This window comes from Gopherus flavomarginatus, chromosome 3 (genome assembly GCF_025201925.1).
Source record: "Gopherus flavomarginatus isolate rGopFla2 chromosome 3, rGopFla2.mat.asm, whole genome shotgun sequence".
In the NCBI taxonomy this organism is placed as follows: Eukaryota; Metazoa; Chordata; order Testudines; family Testudinidae; genus Gopherus; species Gopherus flavomarginatus.
The window spans coordinates 70,293,273-70,313,935 of record NC_066619.1 but is presented as its reverse complement, the minus strand read 5'-3'; the positions used below and the strand labels follow the sequence as shown (position 1 = coordinate 70,313,935).

The following is a 20,663-nucleotide window of genomic DNA, read 5'->3' as shown; positions in this document are numbered from 1 at the left end:
CACACCCAACTCACAAAGATTAGTGAGGATGTCAGGCCATCACTACTGGATTGACTGAAACGTATGATAATAGTTGCAAGCCATACTTTCTCTTAAATGTTATTTCACCTTTATTCTATTCTCTCTTTCCTATCCCCCTTTTTGGCTTCTGTGTAATCAAGATCAAGCTTGACTGGTTTTGTATCAGCTGAAATCCATGATACCATCATCATATCTAGCATCACAGGTTAAAGCAGCATAAATAACCTTGTTCAATTATCAAGACCTACCAGTGGTGTGAAGTTTCAGAGGCTGAAGGGCACAGACCTGTATGTGTAACATATTCTGTCTCCAGCATGTGAATAAAGCAAATATCGGTGAGACAGAAGTTAGTCTTTTCTATTCTCTCACTCCCTCTTGTGCGTTTGTCATGCTTGTTTAGGGAGCAGGAATAATTTTAACAATAACTATTTATCTAAGAAAGAATGACTCTTTCTTTGCCCCAAGAAAAACTTAGTATCAGCAAGATTTTTGAGAGAGATATTTCATTCTGAAGAACTTTGCTAAACACAAATTAAATCATTGCCAGAATTAACAGCCTTTTGACTTTTAAACACAAGTATTTCAACATCTGTTTTCTTTGTTCTCTTTATATGCTCTGTAAGTATTAGAATGGACCTGTACAGCATGGTTGCTACTTTGTATGCAGGGCAAAAGCTCATTATACATACTCATGAACCATAAAATTAACTCCTGTGATAGTAAAAACCAGAGTTCTAGTAAGAAATTAACATTTTTAAGGCGGATACTCTTTCACTCCCATCCATCAGCACAACAGTAATGAGGAGGTCAAATGAAGCCTTTTTGCCACTTCCTGTCTTGTACCAGCTTCATGGCTTCACTCATCATTAAAATGCTTTGTTCTATGTCATTTTTCACTGTGTTTATCTAATGCGTGCTCGGTCTTCCTCTATTTCTAGTTCCTTGCACTCATATGTATCACCATGTATGGTATACTTTCCGAGTTCATTCTTGACACGTGTCTAAACCACCACAGTCGTCATTTTTTAGTCTTCTGTCATAGCATTATTTTTTGCCCTACTTGTTTTCTTTTCATTTCATTTTTTCCAGCAGTCTCAAAACTCTCAATAGTCTCCTCAGCCAATTCATTTCTGAGGTCAATATCTTTAGTCCGTCAGCCTTCTTCATACTCCAGCATTCCAACCTGGTACAGCAGCAACGGCACAGCAGTTGTTTCATATACACTGATTTTCATTTTTATCAACATTTCTTTAGCTTTCCAGTTCTTGCAGAGTATTCTAAGTGCAGTAGCGGCTACTTGGATTCTTCTTTTGATGTCATCTTCACAGTTCCCATTCTTCGATACTTGTCCTCCAGGGAACACATTTTTTTCTCTTTATCCTGGTTCTTTGTCTGCAACTTTGATCTTTATTTCTTCCTCTTGTCTTGCAATTGAAGTAATTCTTGTCTTCTCTTTGCCAACCTTCAGTTTGAATCTTCTGCTTCCCTGTCTCCCTTGGCAATTATTCTCTGTAAATCCTCCAGTCTATGAGGACAATACAATCAAGTGAATAACTTAAGATCCAAGGAAGGCACATATGGACCTCTAAGCGCATGAAGTCTCCTATGGTTATGACACCAGCAATACAACTTTTAAGGTATAACATTGGCAGAAACAGTGCTGAAGCAAGCTTGTGGAATGAAGAGTAGAGATGCAGACAGATTACAGTACACTGGTCAACCACAAAGTCAAGGAGTTGTGGTTAAACACTTAGTGAATATTGGACCCTAGATTGCTTTTCTCCATCTTCCGAGTTCTCTCACTACTGCTGGAGGCAGGATGGACTTAATACACATATATGTGATGTGGAACATCAAATCTTATGTTTGTATGATGTTTCAAAAATAGTGACTGGTGAGAAGATGAAAATCCTTCAGCTGTTGCAGAAGAAAAAGACCTGGTGACTACATCCTATGCGGATTCATAATTTACTTTTATAGAATGAAATATTTTCTAGAATACATGGCTAGTTATATCATACATTTGTTCATAACATTAATATTTTGAACATACCTTTGATTGTATTGTCCTTAGATTGACCACATGCATGTCACAAGGCATGGAAGAAGTGAGTGGAGAAAAGACATTCAAAATCTGTGGGACACCAGATTCTGCATATGTAGTCATTGGAATTACAGGATGATTTATGAAAGAAGAAGTCATATGGCTCAGAAGAGAGGGGAAACTGACTGATGACTTCTCTTCTTTCTATAAAAAAGCAGATAAAACCTTAATTAAATGCAAGTCTGTAAATTAAGACTATTATTTACAAAGACAAAACTTCTCAATCAGCTACTCATCTGCTTCTCTAATAATAAAAATGGTTACGTACTGGCTCGGTAACTGTTCTTCAACGTGTGTTGCACAGGTCCTTTCCATTTTAGGTGTGTTGATTACCTGTGCACTGAAGCCAGAGAACTTTTTCCGATAGTGGTACCTGTTCTTGTGGAGCATGTGCCCTCTGCACATTTGTTCAACTAGCTGAAGTTATGAAGGGGCGGAGCCTCTCTGACCTCACTGAGTTCCTTGGCCCAGGGAGCCAGAGTTTGCTGTGGCGCCCATGTAGAGAGCAAGGAGGATGGGTCATGGAATGGACATGTGCACACATCTTAAAGAACAGTAGTTTCTGAACTGGTAACTAACATTTAAGTGCTTGCATGTGTCCATTCCACTTTAGGTGTCTGACTATTTCAAATGGAGGAGGAAATTGGTGTCTACCTAAACAAGGACTCCCACACTACTCTCCCAAACATATTGGCTCTTAGGGCATAGGACCAAGTCATAGCCCTGCAAATATCACTATGGGAACATGGCCTAGGAAAGCAGCTGACACTGCTTATGCTCTCATAATGTGCTAAAACTCTTTGAGGTCATGGACATTATCGTAGCACAGATAAATACAAGAGCAGATCCAGGAAGAAATCATCTGTCAAGAGACGGGATGCCCTTTCATCCTGTCAGTGGACATGAACAAGAGTATAAGGTGGAGATGCCATAAACTCTTTAATTCTGTTCAGCTAAAAGGCCACATCTTATAAATGCCCAAGGTATGAAGATTTCCCCTATCTTTGTGGGTGTGAGGTTTTGAAAAAAAGGTAGTAAGTATGCAGAATTATTTACATGAAAATCTGACATCACTTTAGTAAGAAATTTGAGGTGTGGATGCCAATTAACTTTACTTTTATAAAACAGTATCTAAGGAGTGTCAGCTACCAAGGCCTGAAGTTCTGCTACCTCCTGGCTAAAATAGTGGCCACCAGGAATACTAACTTCATTGAGAGATGAAAAAGGGGGAGTAGCTATAGGTTTGAATGACGGCCCTGTTAAAATGGAAAGAACCAAACTCAGATTGCAGGATGATGTGGGATCCCTAATAAGAGGCAAGTTCTGTCCAAACCTTTCAAGAACCTAACAGTCTTAGGCAACACTGCCAGAACCGTGGCCCCACCTCTGCTCTTCCTCATTCCCCATAGCCATGTCCCTGCTCCTTCTCTTCCCCCCGACCCAAGGCTCCACCCTGAGGCCAGCCCAGAACTTGGAGTTGGGCCATGCTAAGAGTCACCCAGGGAGCCCAGACTGTTGTGGGGCCCATGTTCCCACCCATCCCGGTGCATTGCCCAGAGCAAGTGGAGGGTCCATGGCTCCCCACAGCGATTCTGGATCCCTGGGAGGCTCTTATTACAGACCAGCTCAGACTTTTGGCCTTGCCGGGAGCAGGGTCTTGGAGGGGAAGAGAGGAGGGTCCAGGTCTCAAGGCAAGGGGGACTAAGGTCCCCTTTAGTACCCCCACTGGAAAGAGGCTGGCACTGCCGGCAGGGGCTGCACTTCATGGTGGGGGAGCTGATCAGCTCCCCTGACACAAAGCACAGGTGCTGCAGTCACCACTCTGCACCCCCAAACTACACCTATGTTAAAAAGTGGGTGGGCAGTACAACTTAAGATGCCAGAGTCTATGACTCTACATTTCTAGAATGCGGCACTGGAGAGCACCTTGCAGGAGTTATCTTAACTATAACTAACTTCGGTACTGGTCATTTTATGTGAGTGTGTTGAGGACTTAGCCCTCAGAGAAGAAGAGGTCTATGGGCTGTGCTTCTGCTGCCTGCATGGCACCAGAGACGGAGAGTGGTGTCTTCTCACCAGCTCTCTTCCACTCTCTTCCAAGTCTGGTGGTGCACTCGGAGATGGAGTTAAGTCCAAATGCCTGCATACTTAGCATGGGTTCTGAATGAGAGCACAAAAGCTGTTTCAACCAGGATGTCTTGAAGTTCAACTTCCTACTCCTTGTTTTAAATACCTTACAAATAGGGCAGTTATACCTGATGTGTCCTTCTCCCAAACACTTCTATCAGTGGGAGTGAGGATCACGGACTGGCCTAAATTTGTTATAGCCAGAACAGTAAGTAAATCTTGAGCCCAAAACAAGTACCGCTATCTAAACTACAACTATACTAAACTACTTACAATAAAAGACCTCTAGAAAGTTTTCTTAAAGGGAAATACGGGAAAGACCATAAGACTCACACCCACACACTCTGACTACCAACCGTGGGTGGTCAGAAGGAACTAAAGGGGGGCTGGGATGGTTCCAACCCTTTATGTTTTCAGCAAGCAGCATGTACTGTCCCAACAAGTACAACTATTGGGAAAAGTTCTCCAGCTTCAGTGCACTGGTGTGAACACACCTAAAGTGGAACGGACATGTGCAAGCACTCCAAGAATTATAATTCTTATTCTTAATGGAGTACTTATACAAATAATCAGTAGCTTTCTCAAAAAGTTTGCAAAGGAGGTATCATTAACAGTTCTGTGCTTTTTTTCCATGCCACCCGTCAAACCTCCTGTAAAATCTGTAAAGTCTCTTCATCCTCCTTCAAGTATCTCCTTAAGACTTACTAATGCTGTAATGTCTACAAAACACTCCAGATGATAATGGCTAGACAGTTAGCAAAAAGACTATGGTCTCCTAGGAAATGTACCATTTACTGTTATCTTGTCTTGCCATTCCACTTGTCTATTTCATTTACCTACTCGGTCTTGTCATATATCTAGACTGTAAACTGTGGAGCAAGGATTTAGTTGTACAGCACTAATTTCAGTGGAGTCCTGATCATTTAGTGTAATACAAATAATTAATAGTGCCAGCAAATTAAAATTAAAGCAAGCTACAGAGTTCTATACAATTTAAAATGAAGATGTTTTGATTAGTTCTCAACAGATAAGATACATGCTAACTTTTTAAGGAAGAAGTGAGTGTTGCTCTTCCTCCTCTCGGTTAGCAGCACAACACATTTTTAATTTTTTTTGTGTGTGGGTACAACAAACAGCAAACATCTGATATGTGATTCAGCTGAGAACTAAACAAGTAAACATATCTAAATTACAAACAGGTTGCTCAATCTTAATGATAGGAAATGGTATAAACATTTCAAGTATATTATTTCATATATTTTACTGAAGATATTACTGCATATGTCAAAAGAAGACAGAAGGCATAGGTTTCTGGAAGTGAATCACTGGCTAGGTAAGTGGTCTAGGCTCTGGTTTTGTGAAATATTGGCCCATCTTCTATGGAGGAGAGGAGGCTATATTGTTTGGATGGTCACCACCTCAACAGAAGGGGGACCAAACTTCTTGAGGACAGGCTGGCTAGAGTAGTCAGGAAGGTGTTAAATTAATAGCATTCGGGGAGCGTAAAAAGAGGAAAGATATGAGAATTCAGCACAAAATCAAGATATCGAGAACAAAATTTACCAAGGAATCAAAGGACATAAACAGGAGAAATGCTTCAATTACGTATACATTAATGCTAAGAGTCTGACCAACAAACCAGAGGAACTGGACTTGGTCATTTAGGAGCAAAAATTCAATCTACAGTAGAAGCTCAGAGTTACGAACACCTCAGGAATGAAGGCTGTTAGAAACTCTGAAATGTTTCTAACTCTGAACAAAACATTAGGGTGGTTCTTTCAAAAGTTTACAACTTATACACCTTTGAAACTTTATTATGCAGAAGAAAAATGCTACTTTTAACCATCTTAATTTAAATGAAACAAGCACGGTAACAGTTTCCTTACCTTATCAATTTTTTGTAAACTCTTCCCTCCCCCTTTTTTTTTTTTTTAGTAGTTTACATGTAACACAACACTATACTGTAGAGTATATGGGATTTTTGGTCTCTGCTGCCTGATTGCATACTTCCAGTTCCAAACATCCTTGGAATTTCTAAACGTTATAGATGAGAATTTCCTAACTCAAAAGCCATCATGGGGGAATTCTATGTTAGACCTTGTTCCAACAGATAATGAGGAACTGACCACAAGACTAAAAGTAATATATATACTTGGTGCTTTAATAGGGCCAATTTCACAAAGCTGAAAACAGTATGAGCCAAATAAGCTGGGGAAAAGAATTTAATTAAAAAAACGTGAATGATTATTGGGAATCGTTTAACACCTTACTAAATGCACCAAAAGCCTCAATCCCACAATTGAGGAAGAAGGCTGTGCTGCTTAAAAAAAACAACTGTTTAGAAAAGAAGTGAAGGCAGCTTTAAAATATAAAAGAAATAATATATAACAAATGGAAGAAAGGGGAAGTTAACATTAATGAATAACTCAGAAGTTGGGAATTGCAGAAAATCGATAAGGGACACAAAAGGAGAAAAATGTATGGCAAGCAGAGTTAAAGACAGTAAGAGTTTTTTAAACACACTAGGAACAAAAAGAATCCTGACAATGGTATAGGTCCATCACTAAATGGAAACGCTAGAAAAATTATTAAATGATTAATTAATAATAATAAGTAATACAGAAAAGATGTTCAATAAATATTTGTTCTGTATTGGGAGGGAGAACAGATGATGCAGTCTCATAATATGGTAATAACAATGTTTTTTTCCATTCCACTAAAGTCAGAAATATTAAAATCCGCAGATCCAGATAACCTGCATCCAAAGAGTTTCGAAAGACTGGCTAAGGATCTTGCTGATTCTCAATAAGTTTTGGAACACTAGGAGTTCCAGAAGACTGGAAGAAAGCTAATGTTGTGCCGATTTTTAAAAAGGGTAAGCGGAATGACCCAGGTAATTATGGGCCTGTCAGCCTAACATCAATGCCAGGCAAGATAATGGAATGGCTGATACAGGACTCAATTAATAAAGAACTAAAGGAGGATAATGTAACTGACAAATCAACATGAGTTTATCGAAAATAGAGCCTGTCAAACTAACTCTCTCTGTATTTGGCACGACGTGACCACTGCCAGGGCTGCCCGGGGCAGGGGGAGGCAGCTAGTGGATGCCCTTCAGTGCTGCCAAAGATGAGGAGTGACTGAAGGGCTCCTCGCTGCCAAAATGCTGCTGAAGACCAGGACCGCTGCCGGATGAATACAAGCGTCGCAGCTCCCCCACTTTGCCCCAGATCCCTTGAATCCTCTGGACAGCCCTGACCACTGCTGGAATAACGTGGGCACTTCTGGTGCCCACAACTCAAGAAAGTTGTTGATAAATTAGTGTGGGTTCGGCAAAGAGCCACAAGAATGACTGAAGGATGAGAAAACATGCCTAATAAACATGTCTCAAGGAGCTCAATCTATTTAGCTTGACAAAGAGAAGTGTAAAGGGCAAGAAGTTGTAGAACAGCTGACTTCAAATGGTCCATCTTGAACCACAGGTGGGCAGGTCCACACACCCCTATATATCCTGGTAGGGCAGCACAAAGAGCTTTTCTGTGCAGGTGTGGGCCCACAATCACTGGTTTACAATCTCCAGTTGAGAGTGCACATGCACATTCTATGGTGGAGCACCCACAGGGACATAGACTCAAAAAATGCAGCAACTCCACTGAACAGTTCTGAACAGTTGTTCTATACAGTACTACTGTTTGTATTTCAAACAATTTTTCTAAAAATATTTTCAATCACATGTAGGACTTTTTAAAACTAATCCAAGTACTCAGTTCTATACTTAAACAATTAGGATAATAGCAAACAGCTTTAGATATTCAACTAAATACCTCCCGGCACAAGCTTAGTTTTCATCTAAATATTTTACCACACTTAAAATCCCTGATCTAGGATCTCCTAAATTTATAAACACATGCAGGCAATGTTTATGGTGTTGTTTATCACGGAGTTCTCTGGAATTATCTCCAACAAATATTTCATATGACACCAACATAAAACTAAAATAATGAATTGTCAAACTGAAAAAGTACTTGAAACATTTACTTACTTCTTGTCTTATGCCACTGTCAAACAGATAGCTAAGGGTTAATGTTCTTTTAAGTGTTCTTAAAATGTAGAAGTCTGTTAGTTACATACTTAGTGGTATATGTAAAGGTGCATGTGTTGTATTAATCTGTTTATTTTAAAGTTCTAGGAGGAAATCGCCGCCAGTGAGGTTCCCCACTGTCTGCAATTTGGGGTGTGTGTCATAAACAGATAACTAAGGGTTAATGTTCTTTTACCTGTAAAGGGTTAACACAGGGAACCTGAAACACCTGACCAGAGGACCAATCAGGAAACAAGACTTTTTCAAATCTGGGTGGAGGGAAGTTTTGGGTGTGAGTTGTTTGTTCTTTGTCTTTTGTCTGGGCCCTCTCGGCTCTGAGAGTGATTTTTCTATCTCCTGCCTTTCTAATCTTCTGTTTCCAAGTTGTAAGTACAAAAATAGTAAGACAATAGGTTTATATTGTTTTTTTTTGTATTTACATGTGTGTAGTTGCTGGAGTGTTTTGAATTGTATTCTTTTTGGATAAGGCTGTTTATTCACTTTTTTTTCTTAAGCAATTGACCCTGTATATTTTCACCTTATACAGAGACTATTTTTAATGTATTTTTCCTTCTTTTTATAAAGCTTTCTTTTTAAGACCTGTTGGAGTTTTTCTTTAGTGGGGACTCCAGGGAATTGAGTCTGCAGCTCACCAGGGAATTGGTGGGAGGAAGAAGTCAGGGGGAAAATCTCTTTGTGTTAGATTTACTAAGCCTGACTTTGCATACCCTCTGGGTAAGGAGGAAGAGAGATTAGCTCTCTTGGTACTTGTGTTTCCAGGACTGGAAACAGGGAGGGTGGAGTCCCTCTGTTTAGATTCATGGAGCTTGCTTCTGTATATCTCTCCAGGAACCCAGGGAGGGAACACCTGGAGGGGAGGAGGGGGAAGGGAAATGGTTTATTCCCCTTTGTTGTGAGACTCAAGGAATCTGAGTCTTGGGGTCCCCCATGGAAGGTTTTGAGGAGACCACAGTGAGCTAGGCACTGTATAAATCCCTAGCTGGTGGCAGCTTTACCAGGTCCAAGCTGGTAACTAAGCTTGGAGGTTTTCATGCTAACACCCATATTTTGGATGCTAAGGTCCAGATCTGGGAAAAAATGTTATGACAGCCACTAGCACAAGACTATGTTAAGATAAATATCTCTTGATTGTGAAAGTTATCCTGCCGTTCCAAACAGTTTTATAAATTATGTTGAATAAACGCTCTTGCCAATTCTGTTCAAGACAGACTGACGATCTCTCTCAACTCCAAAATATTAAATCTTTTCATTATTTAAAGTTTGAAAAAGTCATGACTTGTTAATTGTTACAAAATTATATTTAATATTTTTCCTTCTGCTAACACTCCTTATCCCCCATTTAAACCTTTCCCCTGCATAATGCCATTATTTAGGAGTAAATATGTTCTTTTAAATCACTGATGAATATACAACATGCAGCTGCAAGTAAGGAAATATACACTACATCCTGTAATGACCAAACAATACTACTGGATAAGAAAGGATTACATGACTAATGACAATTTATCATTATTACCTCCGCAACTAGTCAATGGCTGAATAGTCACAGCCAACTAGTTAGTCTTGACTTCTGAATATTTCCCTATTCTTTTTCTGCATAATCTTTCCCATTCCATCTAATTCTTCATCTAATTCTCAGCTTCATCTTATTGCCATGTCCCACTTCTCCATTTTTATCTGCCTTCTCCTCAGAATTACGTTTTCTGGAAGCAACAACAGGTAGTGCCATCTTTGTCTGAGTCTCAAGTATTTTAGGATTACGTCCACCAGTTGTGTTTAAGGCCATGGCAGTAGCCACTATCAAATGCTCCAAGATCTATAGCACAGCAGTTGCAATGTTTAAAAGGAGCTGCAGAAGTGGTACCAAGGATCCTGACATGTGTCTAAAGACGTATACATTTGCACTGGCTGCTACAGCTCCCCAGAAACCTGCTTTTAAGGAGAAAGTATGTGAGTACAGGAGTAGAAGACTCGGACAACTATTAATTTTTTTTTAAAAAAGGTAGAAGGAAAGATGTCATGAGCAAGAGGTTGGAAAAATGTGGGTAGAACTATTTCTGCTTTCCATTTTTTTAGGAGAGGTGTGTGTGTATGTCATTTATTTGTAACAAAAATTATTGCTTTTTGTGATTAAATACAACCTCCCTTATGCAAGAGCATTCACAGTCAAATGGCTGAAAGTACAATATCCAGAGTTACATTAGATTCATAGATTCTAGGACTGGAAGGGACCTCGAGTAGTCATCGAGTCCAGTCCCCTGCCCTCATGGCAGGACCAAATACTGTCTAGACCATCCCTGATACACATTTATCTAACCTACTCTTAAATATCTCCAGAGATGGAGATTCCACAACCTCCCTAGGCAATTTATTCCTAAATTTGTATTTGAAAGTAGGTTGAAAAACACACAGAAAGATTAAATAAATGGGAGAGATTCAAAGTTTTATTTGATCAGTTCCATAATATTAAAATGAATGAAATTCCCGGTTTTATAAAACATTTCTATTTACCTCATGCAGTTACAGAAATACCAATTTGTCTGGGAATTTAGCAACTGAAGTCAGAGAAAGGAGGGATCAGGGCAGTTTGATACATGGGGAGAGGAAAAGCTAAAAGTTTCTGTCATTGGGATGTGGACAGGATTTTAAAGTATTGAGCACCACACCTCTGCCTTCTTCAACTCAAATATTTAAAATATCTTTCCAAGTGGTGACATGGGAATATTTATTAGTAAATACTAAAACTCTCCACAGAGGATTTCAAAAAGCTTTACAAAAGGCGTGAAAACATGGTTTGACTAATGGAGAAAATGAGGTTGAGAGATTCAGTGGCCTTTAGTATACATTTAGTAAGGTTGAGATGAATGATGCGTCATGAGCTTGCAGATAGAGAACTCTGAGAGCTGTAAACTCCCTCTATTCCTCTCAATTGTATATTAACTCTGAAGTTTAATAATAAATAATGAGGGGAGATTTTCCAAATGCACAAGAGACTCCCACGTTGACTTTCAACTAAAGCTACCTGCCTGTTTGCGTCTTTGTAAATCTCTTCCTTAATAATATATTTTAACTATTTCAACTAATCTGTTTTATTCACTGTTGCTGGATACAGTGACAACACGTAGACAAATACTTTGTCTCAGATTTTAATAGAGGTAATGAGGAGATTAGAGGTAGTGGTAGGATGGCTAATATCAGTGAGGATATAGAAGTAGAAATTACCACATCTGGATGTCAAACTCAAACAGTTTAAATGAGAATAAACCAGGGGCCCCAGATAATCTCCATTCAAGAATAGTAAAGGAACTGGCACATGAAATTGCAAGACCAATAGCTAGGATTTTTAATGAATCTGTTAACTCAGGGGTCATAGCATATGACTGGAGAATTACTAATATAGTACCCATTTTTAAGAAAGGAGAAAAAGTGATCCAAGAACCTCAGGCCTATTAGTTTAACCTCAATTACAGGCAAAGTCTTGGACCAAATTTTGAAATAGAAAGTTGCTAAAAAATATAGAGGTAAATGTTAATTGGGATAAAATACAAAATCGTTTTACAAGAGGTAGATCATGCCAGACCACGTGATCTTTCTTTGAGAAGATAACTGATTTTTTTAGACAAAGGAAATGTAGTAGATCTAATCTACCTGGATTTCAGTATAGCATCTGATAGAGTTCCATATGAGAAATCAGTTAAATTGGAGAAGATAAGGTTAAGGGGGGACAACGGGTCATGCTGGAAGGTGAACTGTCTGGCTGGAGGAAGGTTACTAGTGGAGTTCCTCAGGGATCAGTCATGGGACTAGTCTTATTGAACATTCTATTGTTGACCTTGGCACAAAAAGCAGGTGTGCGCTAACATAATTTGCAGATTACACAAAGTTAGGTGATATTGCCAATATAGAGAAGGACTAGAATATCACACAAGAAGATCTGGATAACCTTGAAAACTGGAGTAATAGAAATGGGTTGATATTTAATAGTGGAAAGTGCAAGGTCATGCACATAGGGATAAGAATTTTTGCTATAAGTTTTGGGCTTATCAGCTGGCGAACTGGATGATGGCAGGATGATTATGAGCCACTAATGTGATGCAGCCATGAAAAAGGTTACTGAAATCCTAAATGCATCAGGCAAGGTATTTCCAGTAGAGATAAGGAAGTGCTAGTACCATTATACAAGGCACTGGTGAGACCTCATCTGGAATACTATGCGCAATTCTGGTGTCTCATGTTTAAGACAGATGAATTCAGACTGGAACGGATGCAGAGAAGGGCTAACTAGCTTTTTCATTCCTATGATCATCCTACCTTATGAGATAAGACTCAAAGAACTTGGCTTGTTTAAAGTAACCAAAAGAAGGCTAAGAAGAGATACAATTACTCTATAAACACATTAGAATGATAAATACCAGGAAGGGAGAGGAGTTATTTAAGTTAATTGCCAATGTGGACACAAAGACTAAATGGACATAAACTGGCCATTAACAAATTTAGTCTTGAAATAAGACAAAGTTTTCTAAATATCAGCCTTCTAAGGGGAGCAGGAGGGGCAAAAAACCTAAATGGCTTCAACATTGAGATTGAAAAGTTTATGGAGGGGATGGTATGCTGAGACTGCCTACAATGTTATACATCCTATCTGCAACTGCTGGTAGCAAATATCCCCAACAGCCAGTGATGGGACACTGGATGAGTAGGGCTCTGAGTTACTACACAGAATTCTTTCCTGATGTATGGCTGTTGGGTCTTGCTGAAACTCTCAGGGTTGGGAAGAATCTTCCCCAGGGTCAGGCTGAGGTGGGTTTTTTTTTGCCCTTCCTCTGCAGCATAGGGCAGGTCATTTGCAGGTTTAAACTAGTATAAATGGTAGATTCTCTGTAACTTGAAGTCTTTAAATCATGATTTGAGGACTTCAGTAACTCAGCCACAGGTTATGGATTCATTACAGGAGTGGGTAGGCAAGGTTTTGTGGCCTGCAATGTGCAGGTCAAACCAGATGATCATGATCATCCCTTCAAGCCTTACAGTCCATGAGTCTATGAGGCTGACATTGAGGTGTAAAACAGTGGGGTGGCTGGCTGTTGTCAAGGGTTGTTGAGATAGAGGAAAACTCATCAAAAAGTTTCAAATGACTATCTTTTCTTCCTATTTTGGGCCAAAGCTGAAGTCAGTTATTTAATACTTATCGAATCACTGTCATATTCAATAAAAATCCACCATTTTTTTCCCCATGTATTTGAAACTGTCACATACCCTCCACTTTGGCACATAATTTATCACCAGAACTTTGCAGGGAAAATCTTTCCACAGAATACTGGTCTAGCTTGCCACAGAGTACATTTTGCTTTGATCATGACTATCTTCTTGATTAGAGAACTAAGAGGAGAATAAAGACATCTGTACGCCCTCAAAAACACTAGAAAATCTACTTTAAAGGAACCAACACGCACTGAAAGTTTGGACCAGATAACATAACCGGCCTTTTTCTTCCAACATCTATGATTCTGTGCTCTCTCTCTCTCTCTTTGAATAGAGAGATTCCTTATCTCCCTCATGTTAAAATTGACTCTTAAGAATCATCACAGACAATGAAGAAATATCAATGTCTTTTAAAAGTTGTATCTGTGATTTTTGCAACACTACAATTAACGAAGATGGGTTTAAGCAATATCGCATCAGTAACAAGAGTTTATTTGCACAGATTATGTACTTTATAGTTGTAAAATGCTTTTATTCTTGTAATTCTTGTGGGACTCTTATCCTGTAGAAGTCCACATCTCTCTGATTCTAAGATATCCTTAAAAGCAGCAAAGAATCCTGTGGCACCTTATAGACTAACAGACGTTTTGGAGCATGAGCTTTCATGGGTGAATACCCACTTCGTCAGATGCATGTAGTGGAAATTTCCAGGGGCAGGTATATATATGCAGGCAAGCTAGAGATAATGAGGTTAGTTCAATTAGGGAGGATGAGGCCCTGTTCTAGCAGTTGAGGTGTGAAAACCAAGGGAGGAGAAACTGGTTTTGTAGTTGGCAAGCCATTCACAGTCTTTGTTTAATCCTAAGATGATGGTGTCAAATTTGCAGATGAACTGAAGCTCAGCAGTTTCTCTTTGAAGTCTGGTCCTGAAGATTTTTTGCTGCAGGATGGCCACCTGAAGGTCTGCTATAGTGTGGCCAGGGAGGTTGAAGTGTTCTCCTACAGGTTTTTGTATATTGCCATTCCTAATATCTGATTTGTGTCCGTTTATCCTTTTCCGTAGAGACTGTCCAGTTTGGCTGATGTACATAGCAGAGGGGCATTGCTGGCATATGATGGCGTATATTACCTTGGTGGACGTGCAGGTGAATGAACCGGTGATGGTGTGGCTGATCTGGTTAGGTCCTGTGATGGTGTCGCTGGTATAGATATGTGGGCAGAGTTAGCATCGAGGTTTGTTGCATGGATTGGTTCCTGAGCTAGAGTTACTATGGTGCAGTGTGCAGTTACTGGTGAGAATATGTTTCAGGTTGGCAGGTTGCCTGTGGGGGAGGACTGGCCTGCCACCCAAGTGAAAATGTGGGATCATTGTCCAGGATGGGTTGTAGATCCCTGATGATGCGTTGGAGAGGTTTTAGCTGGGGACTGTATGTGATGGCCAGCGGAGTCCTGTTGGTTTCTTTCTTGGGTTTGTCTTGCAGTAGGAGGCTTCTGGGAACACGTCTGGCTCTGTTGATCTGTTTCCTTATTTCCTCATGCGGGTATTGTAGTTTTGAGAATGCTTGGTGGAGATTTTGTAGGTGTTGGTCTCTGTCTGAGGGGTTAGAGCAGATGCGGTTGTACCTCAGTGCTTGGCTGTAGGCAATGGATCGTGTGATGTGCTCGGGATGGAAGCTGGAGGCATGAAGGTAGGCATAGCGGTCGGTAGGTTTTCGGTATAGGGTGGTGATAACGTGACCATCACTTATTTGCACCGTGGTGTCTAGGACGTGGACTTCCCGTGTAGATTGGTCCAGGCTGATGTTGATGGTGGGGTGGAAACTGTTGAAATCGTGGTGGAATTTTTCCAGAGTCTCCTTCCCATGGGTCCAGATGATGCAGATGTCATCAATGTAGCGTAGGTAAAGAAAGGGTGTGAGTGGACAAGAGCTGAGGAAGTGTTGTTCCAGATCGGCCATAAAAATATTGGCATATTGTGGGGCCACACGGGTGCCCATAGCAGTGCCACTGATCTGGAGATATATATTGTCATCAAATTTAAAATAGTTATGTGTGAGGATAAAGGCACAGAGCTCAGCAGCCAGTTGTGCTGTGGCATCATCAGGGATACTGTTCCTGACAGCTTGTATTCCATCTACGTGTGGGGTGTTTGTGTAGAGAGCCTCCACATCCATGGTGGCTAGGACGGTGTTTTCTGGAAGGTCACCAATGCATTGTAGTTTCCTCAGGAAATCAGTGGTGTTACAGAGATAGCTGGGAGTGCTGGTGGCACAGGGTCTGAGTAGAGAGTCCACATATCCAGACAGTCCTTCAGTGAGAGTGCCAATGCCCGAGATGATGGGGTGTCCAGGATTTCTGGATTTGTGGATCTTGGATAGTAGATAGAATAATCCTGGTCGGGGCTCTAAGGGGATGTTGATTTGTTCCGGTGTCAGTGTAGGGAGTGTCCTGAGTAGATGTTGCAGTTTCTTAGTGTATTCCTCAGTGGGATCTGAGGGAAATGGCCTGTAGAATTTGGTGTTGGAGAGTTGTCTGGCGACCTCCTTTTGGTAGTCAGACCTGTTCATGATGACAACAGCACCTCCTTTATCAGCCTCTTTGATAATGTCTGGGTGGTTTCTGAGGCTGTGGATGGCATTGCGTTCTGCACGACTTAGGTTATGAGGCAAGCGATGTTGTTTTTCCACAATTTCTGCCTGTGCACGTCGGCAGAAGCATTCAATGTAGAGGTCCAGACTGTCATTTCGACCCTCAGGAGGGGTCCATGTGGAGTTCTTCTTCTTGTGCTGTTGGTGGGAGGGTACCTGTGTATCAGTGCGCTGTGAAGTGCTGTCCTGAAAGTATTCTTTGAGTCGGAGATGGCGAAAGTAGGCTTCCAGATCGCTGCAGAATTGTATCATGTTGGTGGGGGTGGCAGGGCAGAAAGAGAGTCCCCGAGATAGGACAGACTTTTCTTCTGGGCTGAGTGTGCAGTTGGATAGATTGACGATATTGCTGGGTGGGTTGGGGGAACCACGGTTGTGGCCTCATGAGGCAGGTAGGAGTTTAGACAGCTTACAGTCCTTTTTCCTTTGTAGAGAGGTGAAGTGAGTAATGTAGATCTCCTGTCTTATTTTAGTGAAGTCCGTTTGTATGGAATTTTGGTTATTAATGAGAGTCTCCAGTGTGGAGAGCTCTTTTTTGATGTTTTCCTGTTTGCTGTATAGGATGCTGGTCAGGTGGTTCCTCAGTTTCTTTGACAGAGTATGGCATAATCTCTCACTGTGGTCTGTGTAGTATGGAGATAGCAGTGGATTTTTTACCTTTAGTCCATTTGGTGGTGGCCAACAGCTTCCACCCCACCATCAACCTCAGCCTGGACCAATCTACATGGGAGGTCCACTTCCTAGACACCACAGGGCAAATAAGTGATGGTCACATTATCACCACCCTATACCGAAAACCTACTGACCGCTATGCCTACCTTCATGCCTCCAGCTTCCATCCCGAGCACATCACACGATCCATTGCCTACAGCCAAGCACTGAGGTACAACCGCATCTGCTCTAACCCCTCAGACAGAGACCAACACCTACAAAATCTCCACCAAGCATTCTCAAAACTACAATACCCGCACGAGGAAATAAGGAAACAGATCAACAGAGCCAGACGTGTTCCCAGAAGCCTCCTACTGCAAGACAAACCCAAGAAAGAAACCAACAGGACTCCGCTGGCCATCACATACAGTCCCCAGCTAAAACCTCTCCAACGCATCATCAGGGATCTACAACCCATCCTGGACAATGATCCCACACTTTCACAGGCCTTGGGTGGCAGGCCAGTCCTCCCCCACAGGCAACCTGCCAACCTGAAACATATTCTCACCAGTAACTGCACACCGCACCATAGTAACTCTAGCTCAGGAACCAATCCATGCAACAAACCTCGATGCTAACTCTGCCCACATATCTATACCAGCGACACCATCACAGGACCTAACCAGATCAGCCACCATCACCGGTTCATTCACCTGCACCTCCACCAATGTAATATACGCCATCATATGCCAGCAATGCCCCTCTGCTATGTACATTGGCCAAACTGGACAGTCTCTACGGAAAAGGATAAACGGACACAAATCAGATATTAGGAATGGCAATATACAAAAACCTGTAGGAGAACACTTCAACCTCCCTGGCCACACTATAGCAGACCTTCAGGTGGCCATCCTGCAGCAAAAAAACTTCAGGACCAGACTTCAAAGAGAAACTGCTGAGCTTCAGTTCATCTGCAAATTTGACACCATCAGCTCAGGATTAAACAAAGACTGTGAATGGCTTGCCAACTACAAAACCAGTTTCTCCTCCCTTGGTTTTCACACCTCAACTGCTAGAACAGGGCCTCATCCTCCCTAATTGAACTAACCTCATTATCTCTAGCTTGCCTGCATATATATACCTGCTCCTGGAAATTTCCACTACATGCATCTGAGGAAGTGGGTATTCACCCACGAAAGCTCATGCTCCAAAACGTCTGTTAGTCTATAAGGTGCCACAGGATTCTTTGCTGCTTTTACAGATCCAGACTAACACAGCTACCCCTCTGATATAAGATATCCTTGGTGCATTTGACCTGTGTTTACACTGCCATTGTGCATTTCCTAAGTTCTCACAGGTCTCATGCCTTCCCATAACTTTCTTATACGTTTTGAAAGTGCACTTAGTATTTAGAAACCCAGGGTCTTAGCTCCATTTGTTAAAGGCAAAACAACTATTCTGGCAGTAAGTAATTCATCAGTACATTGGATTCTATCAAACCATATGGAAGCTATTTTTTTGCCTACCACTGTGCCTAATCTTGAAATTCTGTATTTTGATTACTTCTGCTGCATTCACATTCTCTCCATAGAGCCTTTCCCTGCAACAATCTCACCCCTGCTAGAGCCTTTCACTGCCTGATGTAGCTACACACCACAGTGTGGAGGCAGCCTGCTTTTCACTGCAGTGTGTAGCTACACATAATCTACATGTCATTAAGAGGTCTGCACTGTAGACACAGCCTTATTGGCTTCATTCATGCATTTAACAACAGAGTCCCACATATGAAATTTTGCAGACCATTTAATGTATGCTACTGCATTTAGGCTCTTTGAATACAAAAAAGTGTAAGAGCGGATTTGCCCCCTTTGTACATTTCCACGATTATACTAGGTAAAGTTCATTATGGCAACTTCTTGATTTTTCATTTGATAATCATTTTAATCTAAATTCATCTTTGGTAAGTTTAATTAGTCAATTAAGACCCAAAGTACCACTCAAAATATCTGCCTCAAATACTGCTAATATAAAATAATTCAGAGAAATGGCGATAAGAAAATATTTAGGTAGATGACAAGTATGACTAGAAAGGCTGTCAGGGCCAAACTGAAATATAATTCACTACGCTTTAAAATGGTCCATCAATTTATTTTATCCCCAGATTTTCTTTATTCTCTTCTCTTTCATTTTCTATAAAATGAGTTGATAGCTTGCATCTGAAAATGATTTTAAAACAAGCCAATCTTACACTAAACAATCATAAAAATATTAGTTGGTAGTAACAGAATATACTCATCCTATTATAATATCTAAAACCTAAAAAGTGCACTAGCCCTTATGGCTGTTGCCTGATTGTAGGAAAGTGTCCTGAGGACCAGAAAAACCACTCAGCCACTATAGTGCAGCCTTCTGACAAATGATGCACACTCCTGGCTAGGAGGACTGCCACTGGTCAAACTCGGTGAGCTATAGCTCCTGCAATGACATATGCCACTAAGCCTGCAGTAAGCCTCATTAAAATCTGCCCTCCTCCAATGCATGAAGATTGTAGTGCAGGGAGAGAGTAAGCATGAGTCCAATGATTTTAGCAGCTTCCTTAGCCCGTTTATGTGAATTTTTTCACTTCCTCACTCAGTCCAGCTCCAGCTTCTTCCTCTGCCCTTTTGTTGTTACTGTTGTGTGCATGTCAGTTGCTGCCTCATGCAGTATCTGTGGACCACCTTTCTTTCTACAGATTTCCTGAATTTTTGGCCTAACATTCTCTTTTCCTCCATTTTCCTTTTTCAATTTGATTGCATTATATGTTCCTCATCTCATAGATCAGGATCCTGAGAGTAGCAAAGAGATACTTGGTGATGCATATGGCTGGTATATTCAAGAACCACTACTTACTGCTATCTGTGTTGTTCTGCTAGATGACTGCTGGATGGATACATATCCTGGGTGACAGTGTATATCCTGATACATGAGATCAGATGTTCCTGGCTAAGAGAGTTCATTGAGACTGTGCATACACACTTGCAAGGGTCCTCAGGCCCTCAGCCAAGACTATATATGGAGTGCAGCCCCAACATTCACTACATTTCTTACACTAAGTCAAGAATTTATTATCAAATTCCAAAACAACAGGGAAAGGTGAGGGAAGTCTAGATAGACTGAGGCAATCATCTGAGAAAGGGTCACACTATGGTAAGCAATTGTTTTTTCTCCTTCACTCAGTGGTGTTTAATAAGCAGTGTAGAACTGAAGGAGAGTGCAAGGAGTTTAAATTGAATTCTTGATAACAAGACTGTGCACCTACATAGAGTGGTGTAATTCTCTCAACCACCACAAATGTTAGAAATACTGGGAATTTAAAGTTAATGTCACACATCATAACCATTAGAAAGTATTAATATGAACAGTTAAAGTCACCTAAACAACCTCAACTTTTTCTGCTGCCAGCCAACCATTTCCTCTCATATACTCATTTGGCCTTGCATTTAGGAAGGAAACATTCTGATGAAGAACTTCTGGATAAAGAAACTTTAAAGTGTATACTCTGCAGCTTCTGACATCTTAAATTGGCACAGTTTGCCTATGGAGTCTAAAATCCTATGTATTTTTGTATATATGAATTCATGATAAACAGTTTAAGGCCAGAAGGGACCATCATGATCATCTAATCTGGCCTCCTGCACATTGCAGGCCACAGAACCTCACCCAGCCACTCCAATAGTAGGTCCATAACCTCGGGCATAGTTACTAAAGTACTCAAATCTATATATAAGTGTGATTGCCTGTCGTTCTGCACCATTGTTGTGTAAGTTAC

The 20,663-nt window shown here is 40.8% G+C and overlaps 1 protein-coding gene across 2 annotated transcripts in view; it reads right to left on the bottom strand.

The window, feature by feature from the left end:
* Positions 1-20,663, bottom strand: part of MAN2A1 (mannosidase alpha class 2A member 1) — a 200,208-nt gene that overhangs the window by 22,763 nt on the left and 156,782 nt on the right. The window contains exons 20-21 of one of the 2 annotated variants that reach the window (XM_050945620.1): positions 2,075-2,269; positions 795-1,938 (exon numbers count right to left, since the gene is read on the bottom strand). In XM_050945620.1, coding sequence (XP_050801577.1) covers positions 1,900-1,938; positions 2,075-2,269 — 234 coding nt within the window. In that variant the 3' untranslated portion in view covers positions 795-1,899. Of the gene's footprint in view, positions 1-794; positions 1,939-2,074; positions 2,270-20,663 lie in introns of those variants that run through there. The other variant, XM_050945619.1, reaches the window with a different exon arrangement.